This window comes from Pteronotus mesoamericanus, unplaced genomic scaffold (genome assembly GCF_021234165.1).
Source record: "Pteronotus mesoamericanus isolate MK-2021 breed Mesoamerican mustached bat unplaced genomic scaffold, CSHL_Meso_final contig_164, whole genome shotgun sequence".
Classification (NCBI taxonomy): domain Eukaryota; kingdom Metazoa; phylum Chordata; class Mammalia; order Chiroptera; family Mormoopidae; genus Pteronotus; species Pteronotus mesoamericanus.
In genome coordinates, this window is record NW_026555065.1 from 3,948,092 (window position 1) to 3,964,972 (window position 16,881).

General features: G+C 33.2%; 1 protein-coding gene across 1 annotated transcript in view; it reads left to right on the plus strand.

Moving 5' to 3' along the window:
• The window catches only part of CLPX (caseinolytic mitochondrial matrix peptidase chaperone subunit X), a 36,229-nt gene that overhangs the window by 12,513 nt on the left and 6,835 nt on the right, over positions 1 to 16,881 (plus strand). Inside the window, exons 4-10 of the mRNA XM_054565281.1 lie at positions 3,296 to 3,450; positions 5,318 to 5,477; positions 6,907 to 6,948; positions 11,505 to 11,681; positions 12,056 to 12,220; positions 13,130 to 13,218; positions 14,191 to 14,355. Of these exons, the coding sequence (XP_054421256.1) occupies positions 3,296 to 3,450; positions 5,318 to 5,477; positions 6,907 to 6,948; positions 11,505 to 11,681; positions 12,056 to 12,220; positions 13,130 to 13,218; positions 14,191 to 14,355 (953 nt within the window). The remainder of the gene's footprint in view (positions 1 to 3,295; positions 3,451 to 5,317; positions 5,478 to 6,906; positions 6,949 to 11,504; positions 11,682 to 12,055; positions 12,221 to 13,129; positions 13,219 to 14,190; positions 14,356 to 16,881) is intronic.

The window sequence follows — 16,881 nt, forward strand, 5'->3', positions numbered from 1 at the left end:
TGTCTCCTCATTGAAAATTGGGTCATCCTAGTTCTAAAGAGTTTTGTTTGATTTCAGGTTATTCATTTTGTTGAATCTGTATTTATTTAGTTATTAGTTCATAAGTGTCTTTTTATGTGCTTTTGGTCATTTATAGTTCTTTTGTGATGGCCTATTTAGGTAATTGTCTACTTTTTTGTCATTTTTAATTATTTTTAATTATCTGAGGAATGAAAATATGTGTGTGTGTGTATCCCTTTATGAAAAAGTAGCATTATAGATAAAGCTAAAGACATATTTCTGTAATATAGCTTCATCAAACATAAAACTTTTTAAAAGCGTAAATGGTGTCATATTGTTCATGTTTTTGCAAATTGCTTTTTTTTTCCTTCTAGCTCAGCAGTGTTTTGAGAGCTATATATGTTAATATGTACAGGTCTAGTCCTCAACTTTTTTTAAAAATGTTCTTTAAATGCTGTATAGCAGGAGTCGGCAAACTTTTGCTCTAAGGCCAAATGGTAAATATTTTAGGGTTTGTGGACCATATGATCTCTGTTGTAACTATTCCCCAATGTTGTAGTGCAAAAACAACCACAGTGTAAGTGAATGAGGATGGCTGTGTTTAATAAAATTTTGTATATGTATGCTAAAATTTGAATTTCATATAACTTTCTTCGTCATTTTTTTCAAGACATAAAAACTACTTTTAGCTCATTAACCTTGCTGTATTATCAATGTTACAAGTATATTTGTAGTAATTTTTATGTTTTTTTGCCTGACTTTGTTGAAATACCATTTTTATAGATACCATTAGGAATGTATAGAAATTCATCAGAAATTGAAATAAGAATAATATCTTAGAAAGTTTTGATTATAATGACTAAGATACACTATTCTTTAGCTAATTTAAAAAATAACCTGTTAAACATGAATAGTCTCCCCTCTTTTATTTAAGTTAGAGCCTTTAGTTTTTATTTTTATGTATATAATGATTTTTGAAGCATCATTGCACCTACATGTCTCATAGGGAAGGAATTAAACTTTTCTGCAATGGTCTGGAGATTTTATATTAGACCCTGAAACTTGTTTAAAGCCATGAAACACTTTCATTTAAACAAATCCCCTAGAAAAGTTTTTGCTAAACTAAGTAATCACTCTGTTGCTGGCATACTATACAAACATGCTTACTGGGATCAGTATTCTGTATATAAAAGAATATAGGGGAAAGAAAAAGGAAAAAGGAATATAGAATACTTGTAATAATCATTTATAGAAAAGAGGTTTAAAAATTAGAGATTTATTTTTATATTTATTCCCCTTTAATTCAACAAAAATAGATTTTTGCTTTTAATTTTTATGAGTGAAAATATGCATTGCAATGCTTTTTTTAAATGGCATTTTGGTAAATAAATTGAATCTTTGAACTTGGGTATATGTTGAATGTGTTTCAGTGTAAAATTATATTGCAAATATTCAAGTAGAATATAACCAACCTTTCAACAATAAGCAAAGAGATGTGATTTATTTGTATTTAATCTCTTTCCCTTTGACCTAATTTCCTTAGAGAAATATTTTGTTTGTCTGTTCTCAGGTCAGATTTTCTTGTCATACAGTCTGAACTAAATCAGAGGCCTTTCTGCCCTTTAATCCTTGCCCTGTTTACCATCACTAACAGTTGTAAGCCAGTGCATCATAAAATAAAGGCATTGACTCTTTTCCATTGATGGGAAATGGCAATAATATATTTGGGCTTGGGGTAATTGAAGGTACTTGGAATAGCTTGATACTTAGGTAAGCACTCCCTCTTCTAGTTTAAAATTTGCTGTTAGAATTTATCCAGAATTTTTTTTTTAATCTTTACCCTGAAGATATATTTATTTTTTGATTGTAGGGGTGGGGGGAGGAGGAAGAGATGGGGGGAGAGGGAGACGAACCATTGAAGTGAGAGAGAAACATCGATCGGTTATCTCCCATGGGCACTCGGACCAGGGATGGAGTGCACACACTAGGTATGTGCCCTGATTGGGAATCAAACCCACAACCTTTTGGTGTATGGGGTGATGCTCCAACCAACTGAGCCATCGGCCCAGGGCCAGAATGCATTTTTGATTGGCCTGTGTTTAAGAACACACACATGAGAATTAAGTTGATTGAATTAATAATTACATTTATGTTTTATTAATTGTGGCATTGTCTATTTTTTAAAATTTAGATTATTTTGTGAAGATTTAGGTGTGCTTGCCAGTATAGTTTTTCTTGTAACCTATGTTACAATATTCCTAAAGGAGAGAGATTACTGTAGTTTTCAAAAATCTTTTTCTTTGCAACTTTACCTATCTAGTTAGGTTACACAAAAAAATATATTACCTAGACCTACCAATAGTAACTAATTCCTATGTATCTTTTGCTTTGTATCTGTTAATAGTCTCTGTGGGTATCTCTGCTGTCATGTTGCTTTCTGAGGTCCCTGGTTACCATTAGTAAAGGGCTAGGTTTGGAAAAGTTTAAGAGCGTATGGCTATGTCTACATCCTAAAGACATGTTTTAGAGAGAAAGGAAGAAATCACTTTAGGTTTAACATGATATTCTATAGCTTATGCATTGCCATTAAAAAACCATTTTTTACCTTCACTTTTAACTGCCCTTGTGTTGTTTTCAAAAGATGTATGGTTATCTTTAAGTAAATATGATTGAGGATATTGTTACTTTGTTAGTTTCTTGGTGGTTTTTAGGTCAAAGAAATTGGAATTAGTAGAAGTATTAAAGATGAAAATAAGGAAGGTATAAAATAATTTTATCTTTTTACCAAGTTAAGGTTTTATAAAATGCTCATAGGTTTGAAAAGAACTTAAAGAATATACTATTTTATATTTTTAGGGGTTAAAATAGATTTCTTTCTTTCAACTTCTGTGTATGCTTGAAATTTTTCAATTAAAGTGTTGGGAAAATAGGTTAATGTGCTTGTATTTTACTTTTTCACAGTTTTTTTTCACGTTTCAATAAACAGTTGTTCAATATTCTTACCAGTAGTTTTAAAAATTAGCGTTTGGGAAGTTCAAAAACTTCAGTCAGTCTTTTCTCTTAATGAGTTATATCATAAAATGAAAGAACCTAGTGGAAATGAAGAAAATTTAGTTTACTAAACTCATCTGTCATCTATCTTGGATGTAAACTAGGCTGTTTGTTGTGGCTAGTGATGTGAACTACAAACTTATTTTTTTGTAAAGTACATAGTTTTCATTTGCAGTGAGTCTTTGAGGTGAAACACTATTTGAATTATTTGTTTTTCTCCACTGACCTTTCTTTTCTTTTACAGCATCTACCCGTTTTGTGAAGTGTGAAAAATGTCATCATTTCTTTGTTGTACTATCTGAAGCAGACTCAAAGAAAAGCATAATAAAAGAACCTGAATCAGCAGCAGAAGCTGTAAAATTGGCATTCCAACAGAAACCACCTCCTCCCCCCAAGAAGGTATAAAGTCTTAGCTCAGTCTTACAAGCATTTTATCTAGAAAACATTTCATTGCTTTCCCTCTCCCCAGTTTGTATTGGATTCTAATGTTAGTATCTAAATACATATTGTAAGTAATTAGTATGGACTATATCTGGCTAAATTGTTTTTGATATTTGATACTTGGAATTTAGGTATAGAGTCCACTATTTTTTCCCCCCATGTAATGATTACTATATTCAGTAGCAATGAAGTGTAGTTGGATGATTATTAAAATAGTGTTACTACTAAATTAATCTAAAATGGTAACCTTAAAATAGAGCAACTATGGATTTATTTTTGTTGATTTGAACATATAAATAACACCAGCCTGCAATCCCCCCCACCCCCATTAATTTAGCTTGCTTTATGGTAAAACAGCCTCAGGCTAATAATGGAAGTGAGAAATTTTTTCATGGCCAGGGTACCATTTTTTCATGGCCATACCTTTGTGGTATGGGCACTTTCCAGGAGTCTCAGACAGATGAGATTTGGCTATATGAAACACAGCAGAGCTTATGACCAGCTCCGATGGGTGGGTACTTCGTGTGCACTTTCTGAGAACAGGGAGCCCTGCTCCTGGGCTGTGTGCCCTGTGTTCTGGCCATGTCTCAGATGTTTGTACTCTTTGATTATTTCTCACCCTCTGAGTCAGTGTAGCTTTCTTCTACTCTGTTTAGATACCAACGCATCTGTCTCTTTATCCAAGTGTGCTATGGCAGATTTAATAATTTCATGAGTGTAATTTGTGAAGATTTTTTTAAAAATATTTTATTTATTTATTTATTTATTTTTAGAGAGGGGAAGGGAGGGAGAAAGAGAGGGAGAGAAATATCAGTGTGAGGTTGCATTTTGCATGCCCCCTGCTGGGGACCTGGCCCGCAACCCAGGCATGTGCTCTACGCTGGGAATTGAACCTGAGACACTTTGGTTCGCAGGCTGGTGCACAATCCCCTGTGCCACACCAGCTAGGGCTAATTTGTGAAGTTTTTTTACAAACCTTAATAAAATGCATGTGGTCAACAACTAAAGAATTTGTAGTATAAAAATAAATAATGTAATAGAAAATATAGCTATTAAGCTTTATATTCTCTGCCAATTTATGTAGACTTTAGATATCCGAGTCAAAGTTCTGGAAAATAATTAGGCAATTTAACAATTTTCCAGAGTTGGTGAATATTAACAGTTAATTTCTCTTTACTGAAAGCTGAAGGAATCTGTCCCAGGTTCCAGGCTGTTGGCAATAGCCAAGTATTGAATAGAGATTTTAGTTTCTTTTAAGAAGAAAGCTTTTATAGTGCCATGTAGATAAATATGTACCTTTAAAGTTAATATCTGAGGAAAGGCTAAATGTTTGTGAGTATTAAAATACATAAATACTGGTAGTATAGTGGCTATTGATTATATGATGCCTGTTTTTGAAAAGGGTAATTTTATAATACATTTTATTTGTGAAGAATATTATTCATATGATTGAGAGAGGTGTAGAAAGGATTAATTTTAGTGATTTACATTAATGATGATACTTTTAGACTCCTGGTACCATGTGTAGGTATTCTAAGTCTTTAATGTTAACTTTTAAAAGTTAGCATCAATAGCATTATTTATAGAATAGGAACTAGCACTAGTAGCACTAAAAGAGGACAGTGATACTTTGTGTTTTTGTACCTTTAGGGTTTGGGTCCTTGAGTCATTGCTATATAATGTATCATGCCCCTGGCATTTTGTTTTTGATGAGTCTCTGTTCAAGTTTAAAACTGGAAGCAAATTATATTTAGTATATAACTTTTTAATGTATATGTTTTTATGATAGCTCATATTAAATTATTCATACCTAATTATTTTTCAGATTTATAACTACCTCGACAAGTATGTTGTTGGCCAGTCATTTGCTAAGAAGGTGCTTTCAGTTGCTGTGTACAATCATTATAAAAGAATATATAATAATATCCCAGCTAACCTGAGGCAGCAAGCCGAGGTTGAAAAGCAGACATCATTAACACCTAGAGGTTAGTGTTTCAATAATAGGCCAAAATAGAGGTTACTATGCCTAGGAGTAATCTGTATTGTAACTCCTTGCTTTTGTCTTAAAGTGCATTTAGTATAGTACAGCATTTTTCAAAGTACAGGTCACTTCTCTTTAGTGAATTATGAAGTGATTTTGATAGGTTTCCAAAAGCATTTTTTTAAAAAGTTAATAGATATGAATAGAAAATACCAGAGTACATTAACTGTAGTTAAGTATTCTTTCTTAAAACTTTAGCTTTTATTTATATGTGTATGGGTTCCAAGTCACAGAGGCACAGGTATTCCTTACCAAGGGTCTCAGTGAAAAACGTTTCAGAGTCGTAGAGATTGAGACATCGTCTTTAAATTATAGACCTCACCACAGCCAGTTCCCCATGACCCTCTCAGCGCAGTGCTCTGTATGACTCTGAGTTCTTTTCTTTTGGGTTCAGGATACAAAATTTCTTTTGCCTGAGCCTTATATATACATAGATAACTCTTGGAGAACATAGGTAGCACTCTTTCCTTTCCTTTTTGGGCCCCAGTTGCAGTGCTTAAGGTTAGGGGCAAATTTGTAAGTGATCCAAAGTATCAATATAAATCTTATTAATGATAGATTCTAATATACCAATGTACTATGTAATCTTAGCTTACTATGGACAATAATGTGTGCTATATTAGTAGATTGATTTTATTAAAAAAACTGAATAGAGTAAAATGTAAATATTTTAAGTTTTGTTGTTGTTGGCCATGAAGCCCTGATTTCTTACTTAGGCCTATAGCTGTCATTTTACAATTTGATAGGGTTCTGCTAAATACTTACATTTATAAAACTGTAATACTTTTGGTTACTTTGAATAGCTACTAAATATATAACTGACTCAATGAAGACACTTGTTCACTTGTTGAACTTACTGCAAAATAGTTGTGTGGTAGTATCAGTTACTCTATTTTTAGAAAGTGTAAGTCATAATAACTAATGGAAAACTTGGAACCTTCATTTTTGTAAGGTCCAAATAGCATGGCCCAGTCATAGAGCAAAATGATTTTCTTCTGATTTTTTTCAGTCAACAAATCAATAATTAAGCTGTTCTAGGTCTAGAAAAACAAATGCTTATATGGTATTTATACTATGAAGGGTTTAAACTCTTACTGAAGACTTTGATTATTATTACTCTTACAATAGATACCAACTTTGTATTGGACAACTGTGAATATTAGCAACTGGGTAGCCCTCATTAATTATATTTGGGTTTTTTAATATGGAAAGGATGCAACATATGATTCTTTCATGTTTTGAAAGGCTAAAAAAAGTTAATGAACACATTCTTTAAATATATTGAGAAGAGATAAGAACTGGGATACTCCTTGTTTGTTCCCCTAAACAAATATATAATATTTTCATGTTGCCATTTTCATCCTCTTTCTTAGAGTTAGAAATAAGAAGACGGGAGGATGAGTACAGATTTACAAGTAAGTGACCTCGCCTCAGGTCCTCCTCTGTAATCATTCTTCCTTTTGAGATTTACCTCAGTGACATATGTCAGCAGTAGTAATGGGACATGTATTTGCTTGTGTATTACCAAGAAAAATGTGTATTATCTAAACATGTTTATCATACATTGTATATATAATTCTGGAACAGTTTTTCATTACTGATTTGCATAGTTTGTATATGTCAGGTTATTGCAGATATTTGATGTTCTTTTTTCTGTTGTGGTATTTTGTAAAGCAAAATGTAGAGAGATGAAAAGTGTTATATATAGTGTTTCTTTTTAAATGTAGACCTACATAGTAACAGGAGTTGTATTTGTAAAAATCTATAGCTTGCCATTTTATATCTCTCTCTCTCTCTTTTTTTTTTTTTTTTTTTGCTTACAATTAGAGTTGGTCTGCATAATTATAAATGACAGAAATTTTAGGGAAGGCACTTTATCTTCCAGCAACTCTTTGCCAGAAACCACAGTTTAGTTTTGGTGTATATGAAGCTTAGTACAGCCTTACAAATTATGAATAAGCCCCAACTTAGTGTTTCCAGCCCTGGATTGCCCTTCTAAGCATCAGGTCTGATGGAGGGTGTGGAAGGACCTGATGCATCCAGGAGAGCGGCCATTCTGATGCCTTGTGCCCATTCCTTTGGAGGTGATGTTGCTGCACAGAGGGTGAAGGTTCCACGGGCATCATAAAAGGAGTTATGTGGCCTTTCGTTTCAGTAATTAAAAATAAAAAGTACAAGTAAATAATAAACCAGTTTGAACATCATTTATAAGTTTGATACTTTTACTTTGCCTTTGAACCAAGCAATATGATATATGTACTGGTTGAAGTGTACTCTCTTTATATATAGGATGTGCCATGAGAACATAACCAGTTTACCAACTCTGGCGTGACATTTTTTATATGTAATAAAATTGTATTATCTCTAGTTATTTTTAAGTTGTATGAAAATAATAATTATACCATGCATGATAAAATTAAGAAACAGTAAGTGCCATAGAATTAGATTACATATTAGAATGTAAGATCTAAATATTACACTTTAACTGCATGTATAATAAATATTTTCTAGTCCAAAGATATAATCAAATATGCTGTCAATATTCATAAATTTAGGCAGATTGCTTGTGAAACAGGTAGTAAAGAAAAGTCAATAGAGAATATTTTGAAAAAATATATGATACTTGTACTGATTTAATGTAATTTAAATGTTAACAAGTGATAGTATTTACGAATTTAGGTAAAAGCAGTTTATAATTATATGTATTGATTGACTTAGAAATTAATATTTTGAATGCCTAAATAGAATTTATTTTTATGTATAGGTTAGTCTAGTCATATGTGGGGTTTTAAGTTGTAAAGTTAAGGCATGAGGCCAAAGACATATATAATCAAAATATTCTTGAAAGTTCCTTTGGAAATCACATGTTAGAGACCAACATACTACATAATAAGACTGATGGCTGATGGTAGAAGGACCCCATGTCATAAAAATTTACAATCTGTATTTGGAACAAAGTGACTGGGAATTGGAACTGGGACATTACCCAGGTCTTATCCAGGAGCTTGTTCATTTCCTTGTACAAAAAGAAAACCCACTTAAAAAAAGAAAAAGAGTGATAGTTTTTTCCCCTCCATCATTAGAACACACTTTTCTTAAGTGGAGCATCAGATGAAATATTGGGTTGGCCAAGAAGGCCATACAGTTTTTTCTGTAAAATAAAAGACACATTTTTCATTTTACCAGTAACTTTATCGATTTGGCTATTTTGAGTGTGTTGGCTGTCTTCTGTGTGGTAGAATGTTGATTGTTTTCAATTAATGTCTCAATTTGATAGCTATCAACTTCAGCTGGTCTACCCGACTGTGGCGAATCATCCAGCGAAAAATCTCCAACACAAAATTTTACAAACCACTTTTGACACATTCAGTCACCTCCTCTATACACTGCACAAATCTTTTTTTGCATTTCAGTTACGTTTTTACCTTTCTTGAAATAACAAAGCATAATATGCCAAAGATGTATATTTTCTTTCACCTTCAATATTAAAATGGCTACACAAAAAAATCACCAATTTTGATAAGTTTTTTAAAAAAATGTACACTGACATAAGACAGCTGTCACAATACAGTCTTAACAAAATTGTTTCAAATGAAGTGAGAGATAACTAAGTGCTACTAGAGTCATCTTACTGAAAAAAAAGACAAATGAACTTTTTTGGCCAACTCAGTACTTGGTTTGCTTTTAAAGGCTATGTTATAGAAATACTTAAACACTAATGAAATAGCAGTGCTAACAGCAAATTCTTCTATGACAGTTACAAAAGTTTCTGCCAGGCACTGTTCTAAGTGTTTTACATATATTAACTCACTTAATCTTCCCAACACCTGTTAAGACAGAAACTTATTTTCACCCTCATTTTACAGATGACAAAACCGAAACACAGAAATTTTGTGTAATTTGTCCAGGGCTATGCAGCTGATAAGTTTCATGCAGCTAACCACTGCACTAGCCTGCTTGTTTGTAGTCCTGCTCATTGTAAAGAGTTGCTTATCCAGTGAGAGATAGGCAGAAACAAAGACTACCTGAGAGAACAGGAGAGTTATCTCAAGTTTTCTGCAGCATATTTTCATAAAATATAGTGATTAGCATCATCTGTTCTGTACTGTTTAAATTACTCCTTTTTTAACTTAAATCATTGAGTAAATTAAATACATGCATCATGTGATTCCATTGTAGTTACAATGCCTCTTGAAATTTTATTCAAATTATTCACCTAAATCATTTTTCCCTCATTGGGCAGACCTACACTTGAGCCAAGTCCCTTATATTGTCACAATTCCTAACTGAATTTTGCTGAATTTTTTAAAAAAGACTTTATTTATTCACTTTTAGAGAGGGAGAAGGAGAGGTAGAGAAACATCAATGTGTGGTTGCATTTTGCATGCCCTCCGCTGGGGGCCTGGCCTGCAACCCAGGCATGTGCCCTGGGAATTGAACTGGTTACCTTTTGGTTCACAGGGCAGTGCTCAATCCACTGAGCCACACCAGCCAGGACAGAATTTTTTTTTTTTAAAGCAAACAATTCTGCTAGGGACAGCTAGTTAACTAACTGCACTCAAATTGGGGATTGCCTTTTTTAATTTATTTAATTTATTTATATTTTTGGCCTGATGTGGATTGTAATGAAGCATAGCATTGTGAATTAGTCACTAATTGTGAATTCTCAAATGTAGTGCAATTTAATTACATTAAAATGTTTATTAAATGCCTATTATTGTTGATGAATAGAATAACCCTTTACCCTAAGTGTGACCACTAAGATAGTTTGAAAGTGACAGCCAGATGGAATAGGACCATAATAATAGTTGTGTCTGCTAGACATCTATCTGTTGGTTTGATTAAAATAATAATGCATTGGAAAGTACTGACATTCTTAAACCATTTATTGGAATCAACCTAAAATTTAATTCAGAAAATATGGGCAAGTATAATATGAGCAAAAATACCTCAAATACTGAGAACCAATCCCTCAAATACTGAGGAGCAATATGGATATTTACAAGTGTGGACAATTGAAAAATGGGATTCTTTCCTTCAGCCAAGGAAGAATGAGAATAAAATTTTATTTTGGTTTTAAGAATCTGCTGATAACTGATAGTTCATCAGCAATATCAATCCCATCGAGTTAAACATTGTATTTTTCATAAAGGGACTAGAAGGATCCAATTGAGATCCTATAAAATCAGATTCAAATAGGGCCAGGGGACAGTGAATCTTACCATACTTGGTTTCTCTGATAGACTCACAGAATCACTCTTAAATGTGGAAGAGACTGTGGAGGTCCTATGTCTCAGTATTTTCACTTTGTAGTAAGGAAGCAGGCCCAGTAAAGTTAAGCAGCAGCAGACACAGCCGCAGAACTGAGGCTACAACCAAGTTTTTTGGAAACAACCAAGTTATTTCTCAGTTCAGTGTTTTGGTTTTTCCTCTTTAGCCATGCTTATTTTTATTTGTACTGAAAAAAATATATACCTTTGTCTTTCAAAGTACTTCCAAATCCATTGTATTTTATTCTTATACCACCCAACCATGTGTTTGAAATAGATAGGACAGGAATTATTGCCATTTTATGGATCAGGAAACAGCACTAAGGTTTACATGACTTGCCCCAAATCATATAGCTGTTTAGAGACAAAAGAAGGATCTAAAACTAAAGCTTTCTGAGTCCTACCAATATTCTTTTTCCAGTAGGCTGCCTTCCCTTAAGTGAAAGGGCATTCTTCTTACAGGTTTACATAAGTAAGGAGGGAGGATAAAAAGAATATTTCCTTTGCTTGAGTTTTCCTGAAAAATTATTGTAAACTTGTCACTAGATAATTGGAAGTTTTCTTTCTTTTTAGGTAAGACAGATAGTCAAAATATTTAAATTTTTCTAAATAAGTGATTGGTTTTAGATATAAGATTTTAATGGACATTTTTTCAAGTAAAATATAATGAAGCTTTAGTAATTCTTTTGGTATTTTTTCAGAATTGCTTCAGATTGCTGGAATTAGTCCACATGGTAATGCTTTAGGAGCGTCAGTGCAGCAACAGGTAAATCAGCAAATGCCTCAGGAAAAACGAGGAGGTGAAGTATTGGATTCTGCCCATGATGACATAAAACTTGAAAAGAGTAATATTTTGCTGCTTGGACCAACTGGGTCAGGTAAATAACTTCCTGGAAAAATTTACTACTCATTTTTAAAAATAGAATATAAATAATCCTATAACCTATATTTTGTCATTGGGAGATCCTAATCTTGAGAAGAAAATCCAAGGCTAATCTTATGCATACATAATCAGTACTTCTGCATAGGCTTCAAGCTGGATTTGAGGCATTGATATTGCCCTTTAGGCCGGCTTCTAACGTTGTAACAGGGATAATAAAAATAACATGCCATTAGATCTGAATACAAGCGGAGAAAAGATGTAACAGTGATTTTTTAAATTATATACTATTCAAATTTATTTTGCATTTTTGAAGAGAATTTGTATGTCAACATGTTTGTAGTAACTTTTAGTTACTGTTTCTTTTTATAGGTAAAACTCTGCTGGCACAAACTCTAGCTAAATGCCTTGATGTCCCTTTTGCTATCTGTGACTGTACAACTTTGACTCAGGCTGGATATGTAGGTGAAGATATTGAATCTGTGATTGCCAAACTGCTCCAAGATGCCAATTATAATGTAGAAAAAGCACAACAAGGTAAGTTTTCAGCATAGATTGGTTCTCTGTCCCTCAGTAGTCTACTGAGGAAGCAGTCTAATACTAAGAGCTAATACAATTATTTTGAATCAAGGAGTAAAATTCTGTAATTATATAAAAGTAGCCCTGTTAAACATTTCTAGTATACTAAGGGTCACTGAATTTGCTTTGCCTTACTGTCATCAGATGATTACTTGAGTGAAAAATGTCTAAATTACCAGTCCATTAGATCCTTAATTCTGTCATTGTGTTTGCTGTTCTAACTCTCCTCTAGACTCCTAATACTGGGGTCTAATATGGGGAGGAGAAGGGAGCAAGGACAAGAGCAAGGGCAGGAGAATACAGGATGAGTCTAGAAACAGATTAGCCTGTTGACCTATAAGATACCGTAGATGCTGCATTTCTCCTTTCCCCATCTATCAACTGTCCTTGTTTATATGAGTACCTTTTTTTCTTTTCCTTTTTTGTTTTTTCCTTCTTTTATTCTTTATTTTCTTGTGCTTCCTGTCCAAAAATATGTCTTCCTTTCAGACATATTATAAGACAATATAGTTGGGAAAGAGCCAAAGTTTTCTTAGTATCAGCGCTGCATGTACCTCCTGCTTCTACACTGTAACTCTACCTTAGTTCCTAGAATCAAGAACCTGAAAATGTTAGTGGGGTAGGTAACTCTTGTCAGACAGAATTGATTATCATACCCAAGTGATATTATATAAAATAAATTATAAAACATTTGCACAAAATGAATGGGAGAGATTGCAGTATTTTCTTTTATAACATTAAGCCATTGAATATCTTATGTGTGAAAGACCAAATAACTGCTCTCTGGCTACTAGTCTTTTAAAGCTGAGGTTATCTATCTTGTGCATATCTTTTCATATTATAAATAAATTCCTCCTTAAATTATAGGAATTGTCTTTCTGGATGAAGTAGATAAGATTGGCAGTGTGCCAGGCATTCATCAGTTACGGGATGTAGGTGGAGAAGGCGTTCAGCAAGTAAGCAGTTGAATATTTTGTTCAAGCCCACTAAAAGGAAGGGAATACATCAGCCTCCCAATATTGTACGTTTGGTTTCATATTTAATTAGATTCTGTTTTGTTTATTTTTCCCACCCCCAAACTCCACATACCATTTAAAGTAGTTCAATCCTAAGAGAAAGCTAATTGGTGATTTTAAATACCACATTACCTTTCTTAGGAAATTAAACATATTTTAAAGAACAGAAAAAAAAAGAAATTCAATTTTTGTTGGTTTTATTCCTCGAAGGCCTCTAGTTCTAGAAGACTCTTAAAAGTCTGGCTCTAATTAGACACAATGAACTACATATATGTATCTCATTCTTTTCACTTAGTTAGAAGATGGGATAAAATAATGTTTCATTCCTTGTAGAGTCATAATTAAAGTCCAAATGATATATTGTTCAAATGACCTTTTACTGGTAACTAATTATGACATAAAATACAGGATAAGGAAGATTGCTCTCTTTTCTTGACAAAGACAGAGAGAGGTACAAGCCCAATTAGAAAATGTGTTGGGTAACTTTTTTTTTATAAAGCCATCTCAAAATATAGGTATTCTCAAAGTTTAATACCAGGAGTAGAATAAAATTTTTATATATATGAAAGACATATCTGTAACTTTTTTCAAATTTTGAAGGTTCCCACAATGGTTGGATACCATCTTAGAGAGTCATAATTTTATCTTTTATGTCAGAATTATATCTTTACCATCAAAAACAACCTCTTAGCTGACTATTTTCTGAATGCATGAGGAATCCTATAATTTTTGCACATAAATTTATGAATTACTGATGTGATAACGTGGTAGTTATAGAAATGTGGGAGTTTTCTTTAGTTATGCTCATTGACCATAACTACACATTATTTTCCACATTAAATTCCATTATCTGATGTGTCATAAATAATACACTTATATGATGATGCTATAAATTACTCATTTTTTATTTAGGGCTTATTAAAACTACTAGAAGGCACAATAGTCAATGTTCCAGAAAAGAATTCCCGCAAGCTACGTGGGGAAACGGTACAAGTTGATACAACAAACATCCTGTTTGTTGCATCTGGTGCTTTCAATGGTTTAGACAGAATCATCAGCAGGAGGAAAAATGAAAAGGTAAGTTTTTCTGATGGGTTACTGGGATAGAGAGCATTTGAAGTTACAGAGGATGGACACTCAGTTTCTATTCTCATATCTGCTGGCTGCTGGTTGTGAATTTTTAAGAGTTAGGTTTTCTTAGAGCATACTAGAAACATATTTCTAGTTTTTTCTTTTTAATTTCAGAGTAGTATATTAGAAGATTTCTAAATATCATCTATATATGGGCATTTTTAAAGTATAACTTGATGATTTTGGTTTTATGTTTCATAAGGAGTTATTATTTGAGGTAGGTGTTGTATTTGTAAAATTTCTGTTCATTCCTCTTCCTCAGTTCACTGAAGCCCAATAAAGAGCTTGTCTCCCTTGCCCCTGCCCACAGATTACTGCTGACATTCACTACTTATAAACCTTGATTTTAACTGGAACTTATTTCTTCGTACCCTCAAGGTACATGCCCAGAATCTGTTTGTTGATTGGTTATAATAAAATATAATATCAGCATAGAAATCCGAAAGACCTGTATTTTTCATATTTTTGTGTTTTACATAATGGCTAGGTCACAGATGACCCCTTTTATATAATATAGTATTCTCCTTAAGTGAAGATATCATAGATCAACTCTTTGCTCTATTACTTGCTTTTAAGTCTTTCTCCTCGGCTTCGCATGCACTAGTAGCAGTTTAGTAGTAGTAAAAATACAGTGCTGCTAATGGGATGGTTGCCTGTAGTAATTCTTTTGCATAGTCTAAATGAGAAAACCCTTGTACATATACTAACAGAGCCATGTAATGCTGTTATTCCTCAGTGCCAGGCCTTATTCAGCATGGATAGGGTTATATTTTTATTTTTCATATTATTAATTTGGTGGGGGGTTTTTCTTTGCTTTTGAAATTCTGAATAAATTAGCCTAACAAATTAGAAAGAAATTATGTGTGTGAGTGTGTATGTGTCAGAAAAAGAGAGAAAGATAACTTTGTATTTGAAATTCTGTGACCAGAGGCAGGAACCATGTTCTGATATTTATTTACAATTAGTAATTCCAACAAGATTTGAAGCTAGAAACATGTAGAAAAGAACAGTTAAAAATAATGAGAAAAGAGATTGGAAACATAGAAGGAAGGTTAAAGTCATATGTGGTCTTCAGGAGAAACAAATTAAAAAAATAGTTTGTTACATAGATCTTTATGAAAGGAGATAGGCATAAGAATCTTCAGCAGTGATTTTATAGAGGATTAACCACATGCATGTGGCTATTGTTTTATCAGCCTTTGTTGAAAGCCTTGGGTACAATATTAAGTAATATACTTGTATTTCAACCCTATCAAAGTACTTGTAGGCCTTCAGTTTTATTCCTCTAGAATCAGGGGTGTCCAGCCTTTTGGCGTCTCTGGGCCACACTCAAAGAAGAGTTGTCTTGAGCCATGCATAAAATACATTGCGACACATAACCACAAAAAATATTTCATAATGTTTTAAGTAAATTTACAATTTTGTGTTGGGCCACGTTCATAGCGGTCCTGACTGTACGGTCCTGGCGGTCCTGGGCCGCAGATTGGACACCCCTGCTAGATCATGCCCTCCACTGCCTCTACCTGGTTGGCAAATACGTGTTAATCCTTTAAGATTCAGTCTGTTAAACGATTAGGAAATTCCTCTGTGAAGGCTTTCTTGATCACCACTTACCCTCACTCCCCTGTATGTGCTTCCTTTCCTCCTTTCCACTGCCATTGTTTCTTGTACAGTTGTCCTTTATTGCACTTATGATACTTTAATACCTTCATGTGTTCTCCCTCTAAACAAGCCCTTTTAGGATAAGGGCTGTGTTCACCTTTGTATCCCCAGTGTTTTATAATAACGCTTAGTGGTTATATATAACTGTATATGCTTATATGTAATATGTGGTTAATAAGTGTTTAAATTATTGAATGAAAAGTATTTTCCTTTCCAATACACTAATGGTCCATGTACACAGCTTAGAGAATCAAAGGAATTTATTTTTAATTTAAGCTGTTTTCTCACGCATCATGTGCTTATACTTTCCACAAAAGCTATGTGACATATCAAAATTAAACTTTCTGATAATTGCCTAGAGTATAGTTCTTTTATATTACTGAAGCAAGATCCATATGCCGTAGATATCCAACCTTTTGCAACAGATAGCATTCTTGCTTGATGTTGTCCTTATATGTTCTTTATAAAATATAATCTCAAATTACTCTAATTCATAGGCTGATGTATGCAACCCTAAGTCATAGATTAGCAGTGACTTAAGACACTTGTGGATAATGTCTTCATAAGGCTGCTTGTTCCATAGGCCATACTCCTGTATATAGTTTTACAAAATTAACTTTGGTTACACAGTAATTACTATTTCCATTTTCACAGTTCTTACACATTCTGGAAACCACACTAGTTCAGAGGTCTCAGAAAAATGCTGCAACATCATTATCTGAGTTCTGTGGGACTTTTTTTTTATAATTTTTACTTATCTACTTTTACTAGAAATTATTCTTTGAAAGTTTGTTATTATATAGGGGTTAG